Below are 26,831 nucleotides of genomic sequence, written 5' to 3'. Positions count from 1 at the left end.
GGGTCCTGAGCTGCGAGTCGAGGAGTTCGGAGGGTATCGAATGGTGGCCAGAAGACTTCAGAAATTGAGCTCCAACGGTTGTGCACGAAGTGGTTTGATAAGTTTGGCGCCTTTTCTTTAATTTTCTCTTCATATATACTGTATTGTTATTAATCACTTAGTTATAGTAACCTTTATAAATTGTACTCATTTAATCGCATATGGTGTACTGTCTGGATTTGGGCGAGGCGGGGACATCACACAGCATCCACACCAGCTGATTACCCAGTTTGGCGGGGCCGAAGGCTGCTCCCCCTAGACAAGAACGAGCTGAGCGAGCCTGAGGCGACCCAGGGCGTTACAATAGCGCCAAATGTTCCCCCCCCCCCACCCCACCCCTTATCTGCAGTCTTCTTCAGAGTTACACTACCATTCTTGTGTGCTTCCGGTTTTGGCTGCTGGAACATCTAGAAATTCAACTAAATGGGTGCTAACCCTGGAATTCCCTTGTCTAGTCCCTGCTTCTGTTTTGTTCCATTCTCTTTTGAGATATTTCTTAAAACACTCATTTTCCGGTCTTGTGTCTTGAACTCCTAATGTGGGTTGATGCCAACTGTCATCTGAATACCCAGGCAGTGTACACGGACCTTTCCCTACGAAGAGTTATAGACAGGTTAACTCATGGACAAGAATATGGTGATTAAATTGTAATGTGGGAAATTAAGATTATTGAGGCAGGTAAAATTAGAAAACAAGAGACTTTTGTAAATAGTAAGACTTTATTAAATGTTAGTGCTATGTTGGTAGAAGACGTTGTGGCATGAAGGTACAGCGTAAAGAATTGGAAGGCAGCTGATACGTTGACCTTTGTTTCAAGAGGATTGCTATATAGGGCTAAGAATGTCTTGTTGCAAGTACTTTGGCCTCTGTATGTTGGCAACAGTGTAAATAGATTTCTTAGTTTGATTCCTGAGCTGAGGAGAAAATGAGAAGGAATATGAATTCATCAGAAGGTAAAAGAATGAGAGATGACCTCACTAAAACTTCTAGGATTTTTGAGGCAATCTATCTGCTGCAGTACCAACCAGGATCTCCTGCTGGCCAGCTATTTTCATTCCACCTCCACTCACACACTGATATGTCTGTTCATGCCCTTTTCTACTGCAGAATACCCTCTCAACCCCAGATACACTGATGTCAATAGGGGTTAGCCTGTCTCCATTCCTCCTGTAATCCACAACCAACTCCTTCGTTTTTGCGACATTGAGGGAGAGGTTGTTTTCTTGACATCGCTGTGTCAGGGTGATGACTTCTTCCCTGTAGGCCACCTTGTTATTGTTTGAGATTAGACCAATCAGTGTAGTGTCATACCGCAGCTTGTTCCACACTCTCACCATCATTTATGAGGAACTTTCCCCTCAGCTTCCCCTTAAATATGTCATCTTTCACCCTTAACCTATGACCTCTAGTTCTACTCACACCCAACCTTGGTGGATTTACCAGCTTGCATTTACCCCTCATAATTTTACCTCTACCAAATCTCCCCTCATTCTCCTGCACTCTGGGGAATAAAGTCCTAAGCAGAAAAATGCGTCATTTGTGCTAACAACTAACGTGTGCTGGGGGTGGCCCGCAGGTGTCTCCACACATTCTGTTGCCAAATCCTCATGATGCTGTGCTCCACAGTTTGATTGAGTCCCTGAAGTTCTGGCGAACCAGGTTCCTGCTGCTGCCAGCCTGTGTAACGGCCACGAAGCGGATCATGGAGGGTGAGAGCCACTATGATGTCTACGGGGAGACACTGCGCTCAGATCAGGAGGAGTGGCAGCTGCTGGATGGCTTCATTCGATTTGTGGAGGGTCTGAATCGGATTCGGAGAAGGCACCGCTCGGACAGGATCATAAGGGTGAGGCTGTCCCAGTGGTATCGGTCATTGGATCGAGCAGGAAACCATAGAGAATCCTAGGTTCTGTTTGTTTACTGCTTGCTTTCATCCTAATAACCTAGGAAGAGGACATTCAGGCCCTGAGTTCATGCTGGCGCCCCATGTGACCTCACTCCTCCATTCTCTTTACACGTGTGGCTTTTCTGCCACCCACCTACACAGGCTGCAGTTTATAGTTTATTAACCTTCTAACCAGCGTGTGTGAGGAAACCGGAGCACCCTGGAGAAATCCTTGTGACTCCACACAGATGGCAGAATGATGCCTGGGTCTGTGGAGCAACAGCAATGCACATTTTTTTCTTCCATTCCCTTCGTGTTTCCTTTCTCAGGTGAAATACAGCAAGTATTTCAGAAGTTCAGTCTTTCCGATTTACCTCTTCTCCTCTTCTCACCTGCCTATCAGCTCCCTCTGGTGCCCCTCCACCTTTCCTTTCTCCCATGGAGCACTCTCCTTCTCGATCAGATTCCTTCTTATTCAGTCCCCAATCACCTCCCAGCTTTTCACTTCATCCCTCATCCACCTTCCCCCTCAGCTGGTCTCACACATCACCTGCTAGCTTGTACCTTACTTTGAGTGCATTGAGATATAACACTTTGAGTACTGTATTTGCTACCCTTTTTGATTCTGCATTCCTAATGCACTGATACTCTCACCCTGTGGGCTGCAATTTTGTCCTATTATCTGCTTGCCCTTCCTAACAGTCTGACTGCTTGCTCTTTTTGCTTTTTCACTGTCAATCCTATCCTGAGTCCCTTAATTCTGCTAAATTAGAGTAAAGCCTCCCCAACAGCTTTAACAAACAAACCTGCCCGTGAGAATATTGGTCCCCCTCAGGTTCAGGTGCAACCTTTCACTTTTGAACAGGTCATACTTGCCCCAGAAGAGATCCCAATGATCCAAGAACCTGAAGCCCTGCCTCCTGCAGCAGCTTCTCAGCCACGCATTAATCTGCCAAATCATCCTTTTTACCCTCACTGGTACATAGTACAGGTAGCAATCCCAAAATTACCATCCTGGAGGTCCTGCTTCTCCGCTTTCTACCTAGCTCTCTAAATTCTCTTTTTAGGATCTCCTTGCTTTTCCTTCCTATGTCAATGGTACCAATATGTACCAAGACACCTGCCACCTTTCCCTCCTCTCCAAAATGCTGTGGACGCAATCCGGGACGTCAGTGACCCTGGCAACCTGGGAGGCAACATACCATTTGTGTGGCCCATTCATATCCACAGAAATTCCTTTATGTTCCCCTGACTATTGAGTCCCTATTACTACCGTTCCCCTATTCTTCCTTTTTCCCTTCTGTACCACGGACCAATGTTCAGTGCCAGTATCCAGTCTCCGTGGCATTTCCTTGGGAGGTCATCCCCCACAACTCTATCCAAAATGGTATACTTACTATTGAGAGGAATGGCCACAGTGGTGCCCTTTCATATTTCCATTTCACCCAACAGTCACCCAGCTACTAGCCTCTTGCAACTTAGGGGAGACTACTTCCCTGTAACTCCGATGGATTTCCCTGTAGCTAATGTAATCTGTGTGAACAGTACGCAAAACAAGTGCTGCTGTTGGAACAATAGCAAACCAATGACAATAACAAACGAATGACCAATTCCAATAGACCATCCCAAATGCTCCTACATGGACATCTTTCTGCCCCTATAACAGCCCCTTTAACCTTTCACCATCCTCCTTTGAGGTGCCAGCCAACCATTGAACTAGTTGTGCTATTACCTCCTTTGGGATAAAATCTCTTCTCTCCCCCCCCCCCCCCCTTCCACCCCAGCTGTATTCAGAACTGACCACTGGTTAGAGATGATCTCAAAGATCTCCAGAGCTACCTGATAGTCCTTAATCTGTCAATCAGCTGTTTCCCTTTGGCTGCACTTCCTCAGACTGCAGGGCTACCATCCCATGGAGTCTGCTATCCACAAAGTATGCCACTTGTTTGATCTGCTGTTGATCTACCTCTGAAATCTGGAGCTTGAGCTCCTTCAGCTAGTGACATGAACCACGATCTGTAGGTATTGTTGTCTGGGACTGGGAAGGATCTTGGCTTTCTGTGCTGTGCAGAACATGCATTCCATGAGTTGAAGGTGTTCACCCATAACTCTGTGTTAGCTTAATTAATTAATGGGACAAAAGACCATGAGTCATAGTCAAAGCAGATGGGAACTTCAGGCCCAGTTCATCAATGTTGACTAAAATGCCTTCCTGAACCAGTCCCATATGCCAGTGTTTGGTCCGTGTCCCTCCACACCTTTCCTATCCATGTACTTGTCCAAACATCTTTTAAGTGTGATTTAAATAGGCCTCGACCACTCCCTCTGGAAGCTCATTCCGTATTCCCTATAACTTATTTCCACTTCTCACAATTTTATGTACCTCTGTAAGGCCGCCTCTTGGCCTCCTTTGCTCCATAGAAAACAGTCCCAGTCCATCCAGTCTTTCTTGATAAGCTCATCCATTTGACTTTCCTACCCAATATATTACTGAATTTTCCCAGTGCTTTCAGGATTTGAGTCTGCTGATTCAGAAGCACTAGGAGAAGGCTCAGAGAGAACCTGGACTATTCCTTTCACCAAGGTTTTCTTCTGTCTCTCAGGACTGATTCTCAGCAACATTTTGCCCAGCCTCTTGTTCAGTGTAACATGATGCTTCACATTATTTAACACAGGTGTCCTCTCTCCATTTCAGAAGGCGGCACCCATTAAAGGTCTGCAGGTGACTGGCTCCCTACCAAGCTATCCCACTGAACCAGCAGCGCCCCCACTGGGGAAGAAAGGGACTTCAGCTCTGTCAGCCTTGCTGGAGATGGAAGCTAACCAGAGGTGAGATGCTGAAACAATTGGTTCTTGGATGTGGATTGGTTCCAGTAAGCCCTTGTCTCAGTCCCCTTACTCCCAGCAATATGTGAGGGGCTTAGAGCCTCATGACTCCAGTTGGGAACAGATAACAGTGAAGATGGTCTTTTCCTGGGCTCCATTCAATTCCCACTGTGTGCTGTGAGTCCTTGAGTTTCATTCACTTGTCATGTAGATGATGCTTCTCATACAAAATACTGTGCCATAATGAATGTATGAGGCAAGTACATTGTGTTTTATTTGGATTAATCCTAATGTGACCACTTTAATAGAAAAAAACACACACACACACACACACACACACACACACACACACACACACACACACACACACACACACACACACACACACACACACACACACACACACACACACACACACACACACACACACACACACACACACACACACACACACACACACACACACACACACACACACACACACACACACACAATACACACACATATTCTCCGCACATTGCGGACATGCAATACACGCGTGCACACACACAAACCACACACACACCCTGATGTGAGGAACATGCCATAGGTCTGTGGGACATAGGCACAAATCCCCATGCATGAGACTGACAACATTTTAAGATAAAATGCTAACGTAATCTGTGCTAAAACTTACCTGGAGTGTGTTTGTTCATATACGTTGTTGCTTGTGTTGTGATTGGGGAGGAGGGGGCAGCAACACTGAAGGCTTTGTTTGGAACTGAACCTTGCTGTGGAAATTCCTGAAAGAACCTTGCTGTTTGGGGGCAAAAATCTCTGGTCCCAACATAGTACCATGTGGTTTTATATTTAATATAAAACTGTATTTACGGAAATACCAACTGTTTACTCTTTTCCGTAGATGCTGCCTGGCCTGCTGAGTTCCTCCAGCATTTTGTGTATGTTGCTAATTGAACTCTGCACAATTATCAATGTCACTGTAATAGATTATACAACCTCTAGAGTTGGGGACTCCAGTTTAACTCAGACTGAGAGTCCCATTCATGGATTCTGTTTAATTCTGAAGTATGAAAAGAAACTTTTTTCCCTTCTAATTTCTCCAGGAGCTTTGAGGAGCAGCAGGCAGCTGTGCATTCTGGGAAAGGAGCTGTCTCATCCGCCGAGAACGCTCCCCTTTCGGGGGCAAACTTAGTCATCACTCCCACACACGTGGACAGTCCGAGGAAGGTAACACAACTCTGGTGTTTAAGTCGCACGGCATTTGCTGAAATGTGCTGGTGAGCATATGGATATTGTTTCTGTATGCTTCCACCTTTCAAACTGCCACAAGCTGAGGCCTCTGTAAAGTGATACTGAAGGGAATACCTTTGTTTTAGGGTAGTTGTTTTGGCATTCTGTCATGAAAGAGAGTGCAAGAAGCATGCACAAAGTGGAAGGGTGTGGACCATTGTATAATTAGATCCCACCAGCAACTGATTGGATTTTTTTCCAATAGGACTCAATACGTAATCGACATGTTAATATTGCCTGAAATCTGGGCTTCATTTTCGTATTGAAAGGAGATACTGCTGATAGAGCACAATTAGAGTAGGGCATGTAGGCTTGACTCTATCCCCTGAGTTCACTGTTTCAGATTTCCTGATGTGGCCTTTTAATGTTTTGATCACTTGATGGAGAGGTGAATGGCCATGAGGTGGGTGGAAGGATACTGTGAATATTTGCTGTACTGAAGGACAAGACTTCCATTCTGGCGTACTGTGATTGATTTGAAAGTTTGCTTTGCAAATCTGGGTCTTAACACACTGTTCATTGTGCTTTTGAGAGAGTTTCATTTGGTTGAATTCTGACATGTCTCAGATTTGAGCCAGTTGTCCCCATGGGTGCTGAAATGGACTCTTGCAGATAATGATGCACTGCTGGACTTGGGCATATTAAGTCAACTAATTCAGTGATAGGCAAGGAACCAAAATGTATATTAAAAATTTTATATCTCATGTTTCAGGACTGTGGTAATGTTGAAGAAAAGAGCATTTTAATTCCTGATGTTTATGTAGCCTCCATGCCCCCAGTTGACCTCTGTTCGCCTAGGGTGAACCGCCATTGCCCCGCCGGTAGTGCAATATTTCGGTATAAATATGGTGTAATGCCCCCCCCCACCTCATGATACACAATACAAATACAAATACACGCTCACAATACAAATACCAGACAATACCAAAAGCAAGTAAATAATTGCAACTTTATAGTTATTTCTTAGCGGTGGGTTAGTAGAAACAGATACTTAAAAGGTGCCTAAGTAATAATAAGTTTGTCAGTTTGTGCACATATTTTAATACATTGGAGCTCACGCCTCCGGTTCCTTCCACAACGACCTTCTAAGCCTTCGGCCACCATCCGAACTGCTGATGTCCAGTATCCGTCGCTCTGGAACTGCTGCCCGCTCCTCACACGTCCATCCTCCTCGCTCTCCTCCCGATAAAGACCGCAAACTCCCGCTCAGCTTACACGGACAAGATAGCATAACAATTCTCCATTGGTTATTTTCCCCCTTGTCAGTAGCCTTAATCCAAACATACCAGACACAGAATCCCATTATAGCATTACAGAGAAGCCATTTCATTATAGCAGTACAGAAAGCCATTTTGTTAGCCTGAACAGTTAACACCACGGTTACTGGTACTGAGAACCCTACATTTACAATGTGTTTCAAGCCTGGCATTGACACAGGGACTCCAGCAGAGTCTGATTTCCTGTTTGTTGGATTTGGATTCCTTCTCAGTTTGTTTCAGTGCCAAATTTGAACAGCTCTCTCCAAATTGCTTTGATTGATGGGTTAGAGAAATCTGCTGTTCTGATTGGAAGGAGAAAGCCACAGTGGCCATTGGATCAGAGCTGGTGGGATGTTTCCTGAGCCTAGTGGGACATACCTCTCACATCCACTGGCAGCAATCCTATCAAATGTCCACTGTATCCTCGCCTCCCAGCCCCGTGGTCCTGGCCTTCCCTCTCACTGGTATTTGCCCCCAGCCGCACAATTCTCAGAGAATTAACTCTAACCCTTTGTTCATTCCGTATCCCTGAGTCCTGTGTTACGTGTTGACAGAAGAGTTAAAATTCTGCTGATGAAAATCATCTTTAAATGTTCTTTTCAAATAAACCTAACTATCAAGTTAGACAGCTCTAATTTATTCAGTTATTGCCCATATTCCCCTTCTCTCCTTCTCTTACCAAGATCCTGGTCTGTCAAGATGGTGCCAAACTGTGGTGAATGTTGAGGTCACAAATCAGATTCAGTTTTTTAGGTTTTTTTTGTTAGAAGGGATGGTTTGGCAGACAGAAAGGAGTTAGGGGTCAGATTTGGGGGAAATTAGAGGCCAGGTTGGAATCTAACCCTCCACTCTGCGTTGGAAGACCAGAGAATGGACGTGTGCCGGACTGGCAGACTACAGAGGTTGTTCAGGGTCCTGTTGATGGCTAGTCTGGAGTTTTAAGGACAGGAGTTTGGGTCCTCACCCCAGGTCCCCATCTGACATCACTGGTGAGTCTTGGGTCGATGCTGAAGATCAAAGTTCCAAGGTTGATTGAAAACGCAGAGGTTAAGGCCTGATAGCCAGAGCCCTCAGTCTGCAAGTCTGTTGGGGAAGTCAGAGGCCAAATATCTGCAAATCTATGAGTCCACTGGAGGCCGAAGACAGCCTGTCCTGGGTTTAGAAGGCTGTATGTGCATGAGTGGGTGTTTGGGAAGAATATGGCTTGTTTTTGCTGTTGCTGATTTATCACATGGAATGTTGTCTCTTGTTGTATTCTATAGGGCCATAAGATATAGGAGCAAAAGTAAGCCATTTGGCCCATTGACTCTGCTCTGCCATTCAATCATGGCTGATCCAATTCTTCCAGTCATTCCCACTCCCCTGCCTTCTCCTCATACTCTTTGATGTCCTGGCTAATCAAGAACCTATTTATCTCTCCCTTAAATGCACCCAATGACTTGGCCTCCACAGCCGCTCATGGCAACAAATTCCACAGATTTATCAGCCTCTGACTAAAGTAATTTCTCTGCATCTCTGTTCTAAGTGGATGTCCTTCAATCCTGAAGTTGTGCCCTCTTGTCCTAGACTCCCTTACCATGGGAAATAACTTTGCCATATCTAATCTGTTCAGGCCTTTTAACATTTGGAATGTTTCTATGAGATCCCCCCTCATTCTCCTGAACTCCAAGGAATATAGCCCAGACTTTGCCAGAGCTGCCAGACGTTTCTTATACAGTAACTTTCATTCTTGGAATCATTCTCGTAAATCTTCTCTGAACCCTATCCAATGCCAGTATATCCTTATAAAATAAGGAGCACAAAACTGCAGGCAATGTGTCAAGTGAGGTCTCAGGGGTGCCTTATAGAGCCTCAACATTACACCCCTGCTCTCATATTCTATACCTCTAGAAATCAATGCCAACATTTCATTCACCTTCTGTACCACCAACTCAGCCTGGAGCCTTTAGGGTATCCTGCACAAAGACTCCCAAGTCCCTTTGCATCTCTGTGTTTTGAATTCTCTCCTCATCTCTGCCCATTTATTTCTTCCACCAAAGTACATGACCATATACTCTCCAACCTTGTGTTTCATTTGCCACTTCTTTGCCTATTCTCTGAAACTATCTCAGTCTCTCTGCAGGGTCTCTGTTTCCTTAACACTACCCGCTCCTCCACCTAGCTTTGAATCTTCGGCAAATGTAGCCACAAATTCATTAATCCCAAGTCCAAATCATTCATATACATTACAAAAAGCAGCAGTCCCAACACCGCCCCCTGTGGAACTCCACTGGTAACCAGCAGCCAGCAAGAATAGGATTCCTTCATCCCACTCTCTGTTTTCTGCTGATCAGCCAATGCTCCACCCATGCTAGTAACTTCCCTGTAATTCCATGGGCTCTTATCTTGCTAAGAAGCCTCATGTATGGCACCTTGTCAAAGGCCTTCTGAAAATCCAAGTACACCACATCTACTGCATCTCCTTTGTCTACCCTGCTTGTAATTTCTTCAAAAAATTGCAGTAGATTAGTCAGGCAGGATCTTCCTTTCAGGAAACCATGCTGACTTTGTCCTATCTTGTCATGTGCCTACAGGTACTTTGTAATCTCATCCCTAACAATCGATTCCAACAATTTCTCAACCACTGATGTCAGGCTAACAGGTTTGTAGTTTCCTTTCTGCAGCCTCCCACCCTTCTTAAATAGCAGAGTGACGTTTGCAATTTTCCAGTCATCTGGTACAATGCCAGAGTCTATCAATTCTTGAAAGATTATTGATAATGCCTTTGCAATCTCTCTGGCTACTTCCTTCAGAACCCAAGGGTGCATTCCATCAGGTCCAGAAGATTTATCCACCCTCAGATCATTAAGCTTCCTGAGTACTTTCACAATCATAATTTTCACTGCACATACTTCACTTCCCAGACACTTTTGAATGTTTGTTATACTGCAGATGGCTTCCACTGTGAAGACTGATGCAAAATACGCATTCAGTTCCTCTGCCATCTGTGTCTCCCATTTCAATACCTCCAGCATCATTTTCTATTGGTCCTTTATCTACCCTCAACTCTCTTTTACCCTTTATCTATTTAAGAAAGCTTTTAATATCTGCTTTGATATTAGTTGCCAGCTTCCTTTCATAGTTCATCTGTTCCATCCTAATGACCTTCTTAATTTCTTTCTGCAAGTTTTTGAAAACTTCCCAATCCTCTATCTTCCCACTAGCTTTGGCTTCCTTGTATGCCCTCTCTTTTGCTTTTTGTTTGGCTCTGACTTCACTTGTCAGCCATAGTGTCCTTCCATTCAAAAATTTCTTCTTGTTTGGAATGTATCTGTCTTGCACTTCCCTCATTTCTTGCAGAAACTTCAACCATTGCAGCTCTGCTGTCCTTCCCGCTAGTGCCCCTTTCCAGTCAACTTTGGCCAGTTCCCTCTCATGATGACATAATTTCCTTTATTCCACTGAAATACTGACGCATGGGAACAGCTTCTCCTTTTCAAATTTCAGAATGAACAGAATCATATTGTAATCACTGTTCCCTAGGGGTTCCTTATCAGCTCTCTTATCACCTCCGGATCATTGCACAACACTCAATCCAGCACTGCGGTTCCCCTGGTGGGCTCAACAACAAGCTGTTCTAAAAAGCCATCCCTTAGACATTCGACAAATTCACTCTCTTGAGCTCCAATACTGGCCTGGTTTTCCCAATCCACTTGCATGTGAAAATCCCCAGCGATTATCATGACATTGCCCTTCTGACATGCCTTTTCTATTTCTTGCTGTAATTTGTAATCCACATCCTGGCTGCTGTTTGGAAGCCTGTGTACAACTGCCATTAGGGTCCTTTTACCCTTGCCATTTCTTAACTCAACCCATAGAGACTCTACACCTTGTGATCCTATGTCATTTCTTTCTAATGATTTAATATTATTTCTGAAACACAGGGCAACACCACTTTCCCGCCTACTAACCCAGCTTTCCGATACACTCTATATTCTTGGACGTTCAAGAATCCTTTAGCCAAGTTTTAGAGATGGCCACAATGCCATACTTGCCAATCTGTAGCTGAATTTCAAGATTGTCCATTTTATTTTTTAAACTGTGTGCATTCAAATAGAACACTTTCAATCCAGTATTTGTTGCTTTCTGTTTTAATTGCACCACACCTCTATTAACTCATCCCACAGGCTGTGATTATGCCTCATCTCCTGCCTGTCCTTTCTATCACTATGTTGCCTGTCATCTTTGTTTTATTTGTTTCCCCTTTCCTCAGCACTATCACTCCGGTTCCCAGCCCCCTACCAAATTAGTTTAAACCCTCCTTAACAGCTCTATTAAACCTGCCTGCTAGGATATTGGACCCCTTTGGGTTTAGGTGTAACCCATCTTTTTGTACAGATCGTACCTCCCCCAGAAGAGGCCCCAGTGATCCAGGAACCCAAAACCCTGTCTCCTACACCAGTCTTTCGGCCACGCATTAATATGCCTGATCATGCTATTCTTGCGCTCGTTTGCACGTGGCACAGTCAGCAATCCTGAGATTACCACCCTGGAAGTCCTGCTTTTCAGCTTTCTACCCAACTCCCTGAATTATTACTTCAGGACCTCCTCCCTTTTGGTATCTATGTCATTGGTACCAACATGTACCAAGATCGCTCTCTCCCTTCAGAATACTCTGCACCCGATCCGTGACATCCCGTACCTTGGCACCTGGGAGGCAGCACACCATGAGGTTATCTCTATCAGGCTGACAGAACCTCCTGTCTGTTCCCCTCTCTATGGAATCTCCAATGACTACCGCATTCCTCATCTTCTTCTCTCCCGTCTGCACGATGGAACCAGTCTCAGTGCCAGAGACCCGATCGCTGAGGTCATCCTCTGTCGGGTCACCCCCCTCAATACCATCCAAAACAAGTTAACCATTACTGAGGGGGATGGGTGCTCTGTACTATCTGAGCTCTTCCCCATCCTTTCCTGACTGTCATCCATTTATCTAACTGCTGCATCCTCGGGAGGAGGAACTCCTTGTAGCTCTTATCCATCTCCCGCTCACTCTCCCTAATAAGCTTGGTCATCAAGCCGCAGCTCCAGATCCCTAACTTGGTCTCTCAGGAGCTGCATCTCTGTGCACCTGGCGCAGATACTGCCATCTGGGAAACTGGAAGATTCCTAGCACTCCCATATCTGACACCCAGAGCAAGGTACTAACCCTACAGACATGCTCTTTATTCCTCAAACAATGCAAGGAGAAAATGAAGTCCACTTACGCACTTGCCTCGCCAAAGCCTGAATGAGCCCAAGCCCTACCACTCTGTCTCAGATCACTCCATTGATGACAGTGTCTTCCTTTTATGCCGGAACCTTCCCTGTTCTCCCACGCACGATTGGTGCTCCAGTTGTTGCGGAGTTCCTACGAAGCTTTCCCTTTTAAACTTTGCTCCCGGACCTCCCCTCTCGTAGCTCTCCAATTCACAATCGGTGCTGATCAGTGTCGTTTGGGTAAGCATGGTGGGCATGCTATGTTGGCGCTGGAATGTGTGGTCACACTTGTGTGTGCATTGGCTGTCATTGTAAACAACACATTTCACAATGTTTCGATAATAAATTTGACCCTGCTGATAGAATGTATTTCAGTGATCCCAAGTTCCTGTTTCATTCTGTGGGATCCTTGGATTCCATTCGTTCAGTACATCAGCAAAGCAGAGCAAGAGGTTGAAATTCCAGGTGCCTCACTGCACCGGCAGATCTACATTTTGTCCAAAGTTCACATACACGGAATTGTTATCGTTTTGCTGTCAACAGGCTTTGCAAGTTCCCAGAAACAGCAAATGCAGTGAATTACTTGAACTGTTTTCATGAAACACTTTGAGAGCAAGATCTTGATTCTCTGCCCTCAATAGTTCTGCAATCGTTGCTCCAGAGGCACAGATTCCGTCCTCACCTCTGATACCGTCCGGGTGGAATTTGTACAACTGCCCTGTGGTGTAGGATTTTCCCCACATGCTCCAGATGTGTAGGTAGTTAGGTAAGTTCTTCTAGTGTAGGTTAAAGACAAAAAGAGTCTACGGGGACAATGGACCTGTGTCAGAGAGAATGGCACAGGGACTCAGCATGGAGATCAGTGTGGACCTGGTGAGCTGAGTGGCTTCTTCCAGTGCATTTGTAAGTATTCTGTATTAATCTGTGATAAGGTATTCTGCATTAATCTGACAGTTCTGGGGAGCTGACTCACATTTTGTACCTACCTCTTTTACTTTCTGGGTTTTATTCAGTAAGTTGAATTTTTTCTACAATCATACAGGCTGTGATTCCACCATTTTGTTAAGAAGGTGCCAAGGTGGGAGATCTGGATGAAAATATGGCATGGAAAATACATTGCAAAATCTTGAGTTGTTAAGTTTAAAAAGCATTGTCTTAAAATTGAACTGACCAATTTAGGACCAAATTAGAACCAAACTGGGACTCTGCCCTTGCTGAACTTCTGTGCACCTCGTTGCCTCCCTGTCATTCTCTCCCCATCTCTGTCATTTGTGAGGTTTCTACTGTTTACATTTATGATCAGGGTTTTCATTATACAAGACTGGAATGGGACCCATCTACTACTGGAGAAAATGGCTCTTAGTTGATATTTATGTTTTATTTAATGTGCACACAGGTTCAAGGAGACCAGGTGTTAATTGGCCCTGACCATTCAGATTACAGTCCAGCTTTGACAGCCACTGCTGCCCCTCCAGACAGATCAGGCAACCTGCAAAACTCCACCCTGGGGGCTGCTTCAGCTACAGCCGACCAATCTTTGGCCTCCACTGTGGCAGAGGGCAGGTAAGATTACCAATCCGGCCGGCGTTGTCCTTAGTGTCAGTAATAACCCGACACATTACTCCTTTCCTGATACAAGTTTACCTTTAGTATCTGTTGTGAATTAATTCTTGTCACATTATCAAATGTGTTGGACTTGTGGCATCACCTGGTATACTGAAGATTCTGTAGATGGTGGAAATGCAGAGCAACACCCACAAAATTAGTGAGGAACTCAGCACATCTGAGAGCATCTATACAGAGGAGTGAACAGTCAATGTCCCGGGCTGAGACTCTTCATCAGGATTGGGAAGGAAGGGGGAGGGGAAGCTGGCAGGTATAGGTGAGACCAGGTGAGTGGGTGAGGACAGGGAGAATGAAGTAAGAAGCTGGGAGACAATAGGTGGAAGAGGTAAAGGAATGGAAAAAGAAGGATTCTGATTGGAAAGGACAGTGTACCTTGGGAGAAAGGAAAGGAAGAGGGGCATCAGAGGGAGGTGATGGGCAGGTGAATGTAAGGAGGAATAAGAGGGCAGCTAGAACGGGGATTAGAAAAAGAGAGAGATTTTTAGAAAAAAAATCGCCCAAATACTGAATTAATTAATACTCGCTGCAAACTATTAATCTATACACTGGAAAGCAGAGACCTTGTTTCTGAAGCCTGATTTAAAAACCAGTTGAGGATTGTTACAATATAGAGATGCCCCTGGCTTTCAGAGTCCTGCAGCACAGATATGGGTACTTTGGGCCAGTTCATCTTTGCCGACTATCCCAGCTGGTCTTATTTTGCAGTGTTTGGCCTATATCACTCGAAGCATTTACTATCCATGCACCAGTTCAAATGCCTGTTTTTAAACATTTTAATTGTTGAAGCTCAGATTAACCTAAAAAGCATACCAATCTCTAATTTTGTTTTTGAGGTTCACTTCAATGCTACAGATAGTTCAGTTGTAGCACTGAAGTAAACAGTTCGTTTCAAAAAGTTTAGCCTTTTACCCTTTGAAGTTATAGGAAGGTATTTCCTTCTGATAACCTGTTCCTTCTGAGGCACAGACTGCTGAAGCCTTCCTAGCCGCAACCAGCTAAAACAATCTGATCTGCCCATTTGGAACTGCACTCTGTGGTAGGAGTGCTCTGATTGAGGGTGCAAGAGCTTCCAGACACTCTGACACTTCTGCTGGGGTCAGTGATGTCATCATCCTAGATGGTTGTTGACCTTTGCCAGTAAGTGAGTATTCAGACAGAAGTACTGTCAGAAGGAATCTGTGAAATGTTTCAAGAACCATAAAACAGTGCAGTACAGTACAGGTTCTTCAGCCCATGATGTTGTACTGACCTTTTAACCTATTCTAAGATCAATTTAACTCTTCCCTCCTACATAGCACTCCATTTTTCTGTCATCCATTCGCCTAGTAAGAATTTCTTAAATGTCCCTAATGTATCTGCCTCTACCACCAAGCCCAGCAGGACATTCCACACACCCATCACTCTGTATAAAAAAGCTTGGCTCAGACATTCGTCACTGCCCCCCCTCCCCCCCCACTCCCATACTTAGCTCCAATTGTCTTAAAATTATGCTATTTACTTATATTAGCTATTTCTGGCCTGGGGAGAAATCTCTGGCTATCCATTTGATCTGTGCCTCGTCTTGTACATCTCTATTAAGTCACCTCTCATCTTCCTTTGCTCCAAAGAGAAAAGCCTTGGCTTGCTTAACCTTTCCTTATAAGTCATGCTCTCTAGTCCAGACAGCATCCTGGTAAATTTCTGCAGCCTCTAAAGCTTCCACATCCTGAGGCCACCAGACTCAACACAATATTCAGAGTGTGGTCTAACCAAGGTTTTATTGGCTTATGGACAAAAGATATAATTGCATTCCTAACCACTGTCTCTATGACATCAGTTTTTCAAAAAAATGCCTGTGTTTATAAATGGAAAATACTGCTGTGAACTTCATTCACTCACCACAGGAAAATTGATGGTAGTTCAAAACCCATTATATCCCAGACACACACCATCCTGACCTGGCACGTGTTTCCAATCTTTACGTGGTCAGAGTCTAAAAAGAAAAAAAATGTTTTAAAACATTATATGCTACTGCCACTCAGCTCCAACAACCTTAGCTGGTGACAAGAGCAAATCACTATAAATATGTAGAATTTGTAGTGTATGGATCTATTTCTTTTACAGCAATGACTCCCTGTAGCAGTATGTATGAACTGTTGTTTCTGCGTGCACGTTGTTCTCTCCCTTCCCCCCCCTCCCCCCGCCCCTTGCCCCCACCCCCTGTCCCCTGCCCCTGAACTGGGATTGAGGAGAAGATAGAGGGAAAAAAAGAATCAGTCATGATTGAATGGCGGGGCAGACTCGATGGGTCATGTGGCCTAATTCTGCTCCTATGTCTTATTGTCTTATGGACTTACTAGTTCAAGATAAAAGTCTGCAGAAAGTGTCACAGATAAGATCACATTTGTTGTGTTCTTTATAAAGAAACATATTCTGGATGAACATAACTAGAACTTTTATTTAACAGCAAACAGCAACCACCTTTAACACTGCCACGCTTCTAGATCATTCTCCCATTTCTGTACATGCTCAGAGCTCTGCCTAATCATGTTCTGATTATCGGGGTCTCTCTTCCCACCATCACGGACATTTATACTACATGCTGCATCCGCAAAGGAAGCAGCATTATGAAGAACCCCATGCACCCCTCATACAATCTCTTTTCCCTCCTGCCGGCTGGGAAAAGGCTCTGAAGCATTCGGGCTCTCACGACCAGACTATGTAACAGTTTCTTCCCCCAAGCTATCAGTCTCCTCAATACCCAGAGCCTGGACTGACACCTTACTGCCTTATTGTCTTGTTTATTATTTATTGTAATCCCTGCACTGTTTTTGTGCACTTTATGCAGTCCTGTGTAGGTCTGTAGTCTAGTGTAGCTTTCTCTGTGTTGTTCTTTTATGTAGTTCAGTCTAGTTTTTGTAATGTGTCATGTAACACCATGGTCCTGAAAAACGTTGTCTCATTTTTACTATTTACTGTACCAGCAGTTATGGTCGAAATGACAATAAAAGTGACTTGACTTGACTTGACACGTGATATCACCAGATCTTCCTTTCCTTAAAAAGAAAAACAATTAACAACATTAAACAAACAAATGCATATTTTAACATAGCTCTATCAGTTTCTCTGGGGGTTTACGAACACGAGTAGACCTTCTAAGTGGTTCACACAGTTCTTATGTTTCGTTATTTCTATGTTTTGTCTGGTCTGCATCAGTTAACGGAAACTCTGAAGTTGGCTTTTTCTTGAGGTGTTTGCAATTTCTTCTTAACACTGCTCCTTCTGTTTGAACCATGTATGATCTGGGTTGTACTTCTTCAAGTACTGTAGCTTTCTTAATCCTTTCCACTTCCAGTTGTAATGAAATATGGATCTTCTTTTCTTCATCTAATTCATTCATTGTGTATCTCTTTTTTTATGCTAAGACTTTATCATTTCAATAAAACTTCTCAATTCCTTCACGTGCTTTCATTTTTCAATTGGATCACTGTCTCTTTTCATCAAATTCAGTCTCTCACAGGTAGATAAACCCAGTATTGACTGTACATTCTTTGGCACGACCACAAATGAAAGCATGTGCATAATATTTTTATGTGATACTTTTGCCACTCATGGAATATCTGCACTTGAATACCCAGTCACTTTTATATTTGTCTGATGTAACTTTGGTCTTACCTTTAATGCATTAAACTTAGATTCTGCAAGAATATTTACTTGTGCTCCAGTGTCCAGTTTAAACAGAATAATGTTTTGGTTCGCTTGCAATGGCATAGTCCAGTCATTCTTACTTTGTTTATTTTCACAAAGCACATCAATATAAAACTCCTCACGTTCATTTTCAAGCACTGCATTTACGTGTTTTATTTCCTTTCTACTTCTGCAACAGCGTGAAAAATGATTACTCTTACCGCAGTGATTGCACATTTTACCATAGGTTGGACACAGCAATCACAAATTTTTTTTCTTTCAAACGATGGGTTCGTTGTCGCTTCATTATTTTTTCTAATAGGTTCGTGCGACATCATGGATTCCGAAGCTTTGCAGAGAATCAAAGCTTTTTCCAAATTTATGTCTGGTTCTCTTAAGAATCTTTCTCTTAGAGCATTATCCAGAGTGCTGCAAGCAATTCCGTCTTTAATGAGAGAGTCCGTCAGCTCTGAAAACTCGCATGTTTTACTGTAGTTTCTGAACTTGGTAACAAATTGATCAATCGTTTGACCAGCTTTCTGCTTACACTTAAAGAATTTGTACCGTTCATACGTCACATTGAGCTTCAGTATACAAAATGCTTCAGACTTGTCGATTATCGCTTTCGCTTTCAGATTCAAACTATCTCCATTCTCAAAAGCAAAATGGTTATATATCTCAATTGTACTGTGCCTCTGGTAGTCACTGGGAGTGGTTTCTTCAGGGAGTTGATATGGTGATCCGTCTGTTGCCCATGTAGTGGGTCCCCGTTTGGTGCCAGCAGCATCGCAGGAGTTGCCATGCCAGTGCTAGGTAATGCAGTCAGCCTCCTTCGGGACTCAGACTCTGGACTTTTCCTCAGGGTTTACTCCCAAAGCCTTTCCCGTGAGCGGGTATAGCAGCAAGGCAGCGGAGGTTTGAAATTGGAGTTTTCCCTCTCCTAGGTGAGCTACCATCCACGGTTAGTGAGCCCCATCTGCCTGGAGCAACTGGTTTTAATGCACCAGTGGTCCGCCTTTGCCCCTTCTCCTGTCAGTGAGAACAGCTCCGCCGGGCATAAGAAGCTGTTAGTAAACACTAAAAAAAATCTGCGCTCTTTTTGTTCGATTATCTTAACATCTCCCATGTTTAGCGAATGTATTATTCTTCCAGACCTGTCTTCTGACAGCATGTTGTGTTCTTTATGCGTACCGTGGGTTACACATGAAGAAACATATTCTGGAAGAAAATAACTAGAACTTTTATTTAACAGCAAACAGCAACCACCTTTAACACTGCCATGCTTCTAGATCATTCTCCCATTTCTGCGCATGCTCAGAACTCTGTCCAATCACGTTCTGACACGTGACACTTGATATCACCACAACACAGAGAGAATGTGCAAGGCAGATGAAACACACAACTGAGTGAAAAGTTTCAAACGCAAAGCTAAGCAAATGCGTAAAGTGACTGAATGTGAAACATAATAAAGGATGTGGAAACCATAGAAGGGGTGCAGAGGAGACTTACAAGGATGTTGTCTGGATTCGGGAAAATGCCTTATGAGAATAGATTGAGTGAACTTGGTCTTCTCTCCTTGTAGCGACGAAGGATGGGAGGTGACCTGATAGAGGTGTATAAGATGATGAGAGGCATTGATTATGTGGAAGTCAGAGGCTTTTTCCCAGGGCTGGAATGGCTAGTGTTACGTACCCCGTAACGGGTTAAAAAGAACCAGCAGAAATGAACACACCTGGAGTCTGAGTCTTCAGTTATAAACAAAATTTTATTAGTAACTACATGATAAAGTAATATAAAACAAGATAAGGTAAACAGGTTAGCAAAGTATATGCATATATAAGTGAGTAAAGAAAGTTCCCAAGCTTCTCCCAGCTCAGGTGATTAGATGATACAGTCTTAGGGTGGTATGGTAAGAAGTCAGTTCAGTTCTGGAATTTGAATTGAGTAGAGTTGGAGATAGAGAGAGGGAGATGTTTTGTCTTCCCAGTGCTGATGCCATTGAATCTTCTGCTTCCGAAACTTATTAAAGTCATTGACTGTGACCACAAAAAAGACCATCTTCTCTGGTGGAGTTATCAACCCAGGCAAGGATTGGACACACCGATAGCTCCCCACTAGTCACTCCTTTATTCACACTGTGAGCCAAAACCCCACCTTTGCCTTGGGCACACTAAGCTCAACCAGTGTCAGTCTTCCTTGTCTCTCTGGCGTGTCTAGTGTGTCTGATTACAAAGTCAGTTGACCTTGTATATATTCCACAAGTGCAGAACACCAGCTGTCCATCATATAGTTCCGCCTTGTCGCTTCCATGGCAACTCAGACTTTTTGTTGCTCTCTCTCCCTGAAATAGCACATACGCTGTTCCCCTCTCTCTTTTTAAAGGAACAGCCCACTTTGTATAATCCTTCAGATCTCATCACACTAGCATGAGAGGGCACAGTTTCAAGGTGCTTGGAAGTAGATGTCAGGGGTAAGTAGATGTCAGGGGTAAGGGGTGAGTGCGTGGAATGGGCTGCTGGCGACAGTGGTGGAAGCAGATATGGGGTCTTTTAAGAGACTCCTGGACAGGTACATGAAGTTCAGAAAAATAGAGGGCTATGGGTAACCCTAGGTAATTTCTAAGGTAAGGACATGTTCAGAACCGCTTTGTGGGCCGAGGGCCTGTATTGTGCTGTAGGTTTTCTATGTTTCTGTGTCTCTATAAATCAGACAACACAGAGTATAACAAGGGTGAGGTGTCATGCCCAGAACTGCATTATATTACTGAAGCAAATCACAAAATCACATGGATCACAGTAGATGTGTCTGGCATAAAACAGAAAATGGAACAGGACACAAGGTCAGCTTTGTCCATAATTTCAGAGGCTGACTATAACAGATTGTTTTCTAAGATAGCATTAGAGAAGACTGCAGTGATGCTAAAGACCTACACTGGCAACGTGTCTCCTAAGGGTAAACTGAAGGTGAATATGACTTATGGAGGCCAAACACAACAGTTAGAGTTTTATGTATTGAAAAGTGGAGGGCTAGCACTATGTGGAGGTAAATGGTTGAGAAAAATCCAACTGGACTGGCATTCAATCAAAACTCTTATTGTGACATCAACAGGCAGCTACAGCCCAAATGGTAGCACTAACCAGAGACTGTCACAGCTACTTAATGCTAATGAAGGTGTTTGAGAAAGGGATTGGTAAACTCAAAGGCATGAAGGCCAGAATTGAACTGGATGAAGAAGCAACACCAAGATTCCATAAAGCACGTCCAGTGCATTATGCACTACATCCTAAAGTGGATGCCAAACTGAAGAGCTTGGAGGCATCTGGAATTCTCTCCAAGAATGAGTGGAGTGGTTGGGCCATGACTATTGTCCCAGTGATCAAGAAAGGGAGGGCCAGAGCAGTTTGCATATGTGGTCTCAAAGTGAGCATCAACCCGGTGCTGCGTATTGTGCAGCATCCCTTGCCACAAATAGAAGACATTTTTGCATTTTTGGCAGGTGGGGAGACATTTTCAAAGTTTAACTTGTAACAAACCTACATGCAAATGGAGATTAGGGATTGATTAGTCAAGTAGGGAATTCTTCACATTCAACACTCACGAGAGTGTTCCAGTATAATCATCTCATCTTTGGAGTCACATCAGCTCCAGCTATTAAGCACAGAGCGATGGACCAAGTGTTCCAAGATATTCCAGGAACATAACGTTACCTTGATGACGTGGTCATGACTGGTATGAATGATGAAGAGCACCTCCAGAACCTTGGTAAAGTGCTTACCAGCAGTATGGTTTGCACGCAAAGAGAGAGAAATATAAGTTTTTCATGATTTAAATCTCATATTGTGGTCATGTCGTTGACATGCAGGGCTTACATAAGACCTAAGAGAGACTGAAGCAGTGCTACAGGCACCCAGACTGGAAAATGTGTCACAACTCGGGTCATACTTGGGCCTGGTAAATTACTATCACTGGTTTCTCTCAAACATTGCTACAGTGCTGCATCCATCAGGCACCCTATTACAGAAAGGAGCAAAGTGGGAATGGTCAGAAAGATGTGAAAAAACATTCAAGGAAACAAAGAGACTAATAACATCTGATTAACTGCTCACCTATTATGACTCATCACTGCCCATCAGACTGGCGTGCAATGCGTCCTCTTATGACATTGGAGCTGTTTTACACATTATGAAAGATAGATCTGAATGTCCAATTGCATTTGCTTTAAGATCACTAACGAGCGCAGAACACAATTATGCACAGATCAAACAAGAGGGAATAAAGAAGTTCCACCACTACCTCTGCAGACAGAAGTTTATGCTGGTGACAGATTACCAGCCCCATGGGTCCTTTTTCAATCCCAGGAAAGGAGTTTCCGTGATGACTGCTATTTGGTTAAACATTGGGCACTGCTCCTAGGAGCTCACTCTTATGACATAGAGTTCAAGGGTACCAAACAACACAGCAATGCTGATGGCTTGTCACATTTTTCATTTTTGTTGAATGAAGAAGAAAAGTTGTCTTACTGTGACCCAGCAGAAGAGTTCCACACAGCATTGGTGGACCACTTGCTGGTAACAAATTCCGAAATACAAAGTGAAACAAAGAATAACCCAACCTTGTCAAAAATCTATAAAATCACTGTGCAAGGATGGCCAGTTCATGGTAATGCTATGTTTCCAGAGTTCTCAGTGAGATGAGACTAACTTGTTGGTATGTCAAAGAAAGTTGATGTGTGGATCTCGTGTCATGGTTCCCTCTAAGCTGCACACCAGAGTGTTAGAGAATCTGTATGAAGGACACCTGGGTTCAGTCAAGGTGAAGAGTCTTATTCGGAACTACGTGTCGCGGTCGAGAATAGATAAACATTGAAACCTTGGGATTTGGGATGCTAAGAAGTTCAAAATGCACCCTCACAGGCACTGTTACACCCATGGGAGTGGCTGTCATTGCCATGGCAATTTGCTGGGCCATTCATGGACTCCCATGTTCCTGATTACTGTGGATGTTCATTTGAAGTGGCCAGAGGTCATACCAATGAAGTCAACCACCTCAGTGAAGACTGTCTCCATTTTGCGGACTACCTTCACCTGAAATGGCTTATCAGAACAATTAGTGAGTGATAACAGACCACAACACACATTAGACGAATTCTGACTGTTCATGAAAAAAAATGGCATCAGACATTTTAAGTCAGCTCCTCGCCACCCAGCAACGAACGGGTAAGCGGAAAGGTTTATCTAAGCTTTCAAGTCATCCATTAAAGCAATGGACAAGGAAGACATTTCTCTATAGCACAAGGTGGACAACTTCGTTTTTGTGCATCAGAACTCTGTTCAAGTAATAACAAATCAAACACCAGCAATGCTGTTCATGAACAAGAATCTGAGATTTTGCTAGACCTCCTGAAACCAGATCTACAGAGGAAAGTGCAGCCAGTCGCTAAATGATGCAGCAAGGAGCATCGAGGTTGGACAGGAAGTCCTAGCATGTGATTACTGAGAAGACGTGGACACCTAGTAGGACAGCGACAAGAACTGGACCACTGATGTACACAATGGATGTTCTAGATCAGACATGGCGACGTCATGTGGACCAGATACGGGATACTCAACCACAGAACACACCTGAGTCGATTGTATCCAACAAATCAGACACATTACAGTCACCGGACTTGCCTCTCGGTGATGATCATGTTACTGTTAGCGATGTGGTTGTCTTAGGACAAGACACTGACCAAATCTGATGCCACTCCACAGGCCAGAGGTGCTATGAGGATGAGAACGTTATCGCTGACAAGACACTTGGCAAACCTGATGCCACTCCACAGGTCCAGAAATGCTATCCTAAAAGAAACAGAGCATCACCCTAAAGACTGAATCTTCAGGACATTGAAGTTAGTTATGAATGGTAATTGTGAAAGCATGGTTATTTAGTTATTTATACCTTTTAACTAAAAGGGAAATTGAATGTTTTATACATAAACATTTTTTATGCTACATTAATCTATGACTTCGCGTAACACTACATATCTGTCGTCTATGGGTACATCTCCCTCTGCCCTCTCCCCCATCTCTCCCCCTTCCCGTTCCCCTATGTCTCCCCACTCCCGTTCCCCCATCTCTCTCCCCTCCCATCCCCTTCTCACACCCCCCCTTTCTCTAGCTAGGGCTTTTCCCTTTGGAGCGAAGGAGGGTGAGAGGTGACTTGATAGAGATGTACAAGATAATAAGAGGCATAGATTGAGGCATAAGCTGAAGACTTTTTTTCCAGGGCAGAACTGCCTAGTACCAGGAGGCATCATTTTAAAGAAATTAAAGGGGGGATGTCAGAGGTAGGATTTTTTTTATGCAGACTAGTGTGTGCATGGAATGCCCTGCCAGTATTAGTGCATTTAAGAATCTCTTAGATAGGCATGTAGATGGTAGAAAAATTGAGGGTTAGATTGATCTAAGAGAAGGTTGACACAGCATCAAGTATATACAGAATAATTCTATACAGTGTGATGGAACTTGTTATTCAAACAAAGATGCAGGATTCTGCAGATGCTGGAATTCCAGAGCAACACACACAAAATGCCAGAGGAGTTTGGCAGGTCGGGCAGCATCTCTGAGGGGAATGAACAGTCAATGTTTTGGGTCAGGACCCTTGATCAGAACTGGAAAGGAATAATGAAGAAGCTAGAATCAGAAGGTTGGGGGGCAACGTAGAGAAAGGAGTACTACCTGGCAGGTGATAGTGCAAAGAGTCTCACAGCAGCAAAGATCTTCTTGGGTCTTTTGAAATTTTTGTGAAAATGCTGGGAAGCAATAAGGTAGATGAAGTGGAAGGAGGTTCTTGGGGAGAGTGATCATCATTGCTGGATCTGGACCCTTTCTCCATAATGTAAGAACACGAGGTGCCCTTCCACCACAAGCTTTCTCAGCACTTGGTTTACTGTGACACATTACAATGTATGTTTGACTGTGTAAAATATCTGGTGATTTCATTCCATTACAGCAGTCAGCTGCCCTCTGGGATCACAAGTGTACTGACTTCCTCCTCATCTCTCACAGAGGTACTGGAGACAATGAAACACCCAACGTGAGTATTAGACGTGTGGACTGTGTACTTGTGAAGGCAGCACTCCTGCTGTGTGTTACTTATTTTTTATTTTACCAGTGTGTAACTCTCGCTTCGGCTAGTGGCTTAATCTAAGGGATGATAGCCCCCAGTCCGACCAAACTTAAGAAATCTTGTTTGGGTGGATGCTGCGCAATGTGTCCCTGTTACAAATCAGTACCATGAAATAACAAACAATACACAATATGCGATTAAACAATTGAGGTTTATAATTCTGAATATGACTGTATGGTTAGTAAAGAAAAAAAAGACTAAGGGCCCATTCTCATGAAACAGGTTGGAGCTCACTGATAAGGCTGTTCATTGACCATCGACCTCCTCCGATTGTCACTGACCTTCGGATCCTCGCTCCAAGTCCACTCCATCTGGCAGTCTACCAACTCTCTCCATTCGCATCTTCTCTCCTCATCTCTCCCCGGCAAAAGAACCTCGAATTCCCGGTTCCCAGACGCACAAGAAAGGCCAAAATCCTGCTCATTGGCTAGCATGCCATTATCTCTAGTCATAACCCAAACATTGCTGCTACAGAGAAACCATTACCTCAGCAGTGGAACACGACAGAGAAGCCATTACATTAGTGGTGCAGCCTTACAGCGTGTTACAAGTGGGTTGTACAACACCCATTTGTGGTTTAAAGTTTGTGAATGGAAGGATTCAGAGAAAAAGAAGTTTAAAATAAGTACTACTGGGAATTGTGTAGCATAGGTTAATTTTCTATTTGTATAGAAATACACTCTGTAGCTACTTTATTGGGTGCACCTGTACATGGGCTCATTAATGCAAGAATTTAATCAGCCGATCATGTGGTAGCAACTTAATGCATAAAAGCATCCAAACATGATCAAGAGATTCAGTTGTTCAGACCAAGATCAAAGTGGGAAAGGACTGTGATCTAAGTGATTTTTATGATGGAACATTGTTGGTGCCTGACAGGGTGGTTTGTGAACTTACTGATCTCCTGAGATTCTCATGCACAACAATCTCCACAGTTTACAGAGAATGTTGCAAAAAACAAAAAATAAATCCAGTGAGTGCCAGTTCTGTGGATGAAAAGGCCTTTGTTAATGAGATAGAGTGGCCAGACTGGTTCAGCTAACATGAAGTTGACAGTAACTCAAATAATCACACATTACAACAGTGCACTGAATCTCTGAACTACTGAACATTCTCTGAACTCACAACACATTGGACCTTGGATTGGATGGGCTACAGTAGAAGAAGACCACACAAGGTTCCAGTCCTGTACCTAATGAAGTGGCTACTGAGTGTATATGCACTCTTGCATTGTTAAATGACCAATGCCTAAGGTAGATCTTTGTGTGGCAGAAGATAATGACTTAGAACTGTTGTGATGCTGTGGGTTCTGGGATTTTCCAGCATTTAGAAAGAGGCCAGAGTTGGTAGGAAGCAAATGCTCGGGAATCGGGGACAGCGCAACGGATCCATAAGACTCTAAATTTATTGGGGGGGAGGCAGGCTGAGGCAAGTGGAAAGTTTGCTTTAAGTGAGGTGCTCCATAGCTTTGGTGGGATGGGGTGGATGCATAATATGGATGTGGAAAAGTTGTTTTGTCTCTGGGCCTGGGATAGGGCCGGTAGTTAGAGAGACTGATATAGACCATAATGGCTGTGGGATTCAAACATTTGTCTCTGTGCACTCTTCCATCCCAGTACTGGTATTCAGCTGCTTCCTGAACAGAGGGGGTTGCACCCCAACTGTTTCATCAGTGCTGAAGTGGTCCACTGGCTTATCAGCAATGTCGAAGGGGTCCATACGCAATCCATGGCCATCGATATCATGCAGGTGAGCACCAGCCGAGCTTCGCTGTTTCACACTAATGACTCCCCCTTCCAGAATTGTACTGGGGCACTCTTAATAGCTCTGGT

The 26,831-nt window shown here is 43.9% G+C and overlaps 1 protein-coding gene across 9 annotated transcripts in view; it reads left to right on the top strand.

Annotated features, from left to right (window-relative positions):
• Positions 1-26,831, top strand: part of depdc5 (DEP domain containing 5, GATOR1 subcomplex subunit) — a 252,686-nt gene that overhangs the window by 134,921 nt on the left and 90,934 nt on the right. For 8 of the 9 annotated variants that reach the window (XR_009514532.1, XR_009514533.1, XM_059983254.1 and 5 more), the window contains 6 exons: positions 1,666-1,885; positions 4,620-4,753; positions 5,854-5,977; positions 13,934-14,100; positions 24,823-24,906; positions 26,616-26,748. Coding sequence is in view for 7 of the 9 variants with exons in the window: in XM_059983254.1 (XP_059839237.1) it covers positions 1,666-1,885; positions 4,620-4,753; positions 5,854-5,977; positions 13,934-14,100; positions 24,823-24,906; positions 26,616-26,748 (862 nt within the window). In the remaining 2 variants the exon portion in view is untranslated. The remainder of the gene's footprint in view (positions 1-1,665; positions 1,886-4,619; positions 4,754-5,853; positions 5,978-13,933; positions 14,101-24,822; positions 24,907-26,615; positions 26,749-26,831) is intronic. The other variant, XM_059983249.1, reaches the window with a different exon arrangement.

The sequence above is a fragment of the Hypanus sabinus genome, chromosome 10, assembly GCF_030144855.1.
Source record: "Hypanus sabinus isolate sHypSab1 chromosome 10, sHypSab1.hap1, whole genome shotgun sequence".
Taxonomy (NCBI): Eukaryota; Metazoa; Chordata; class Chondrichthyes; order Myliobatiformes; family Dasyatidae; genus Hypanus; species Hypanus sabinus.
Note: the sequence above shows the minus strand (reverse complement) of the source record. Positions and strands in the feature narration are given on the sequence as shown.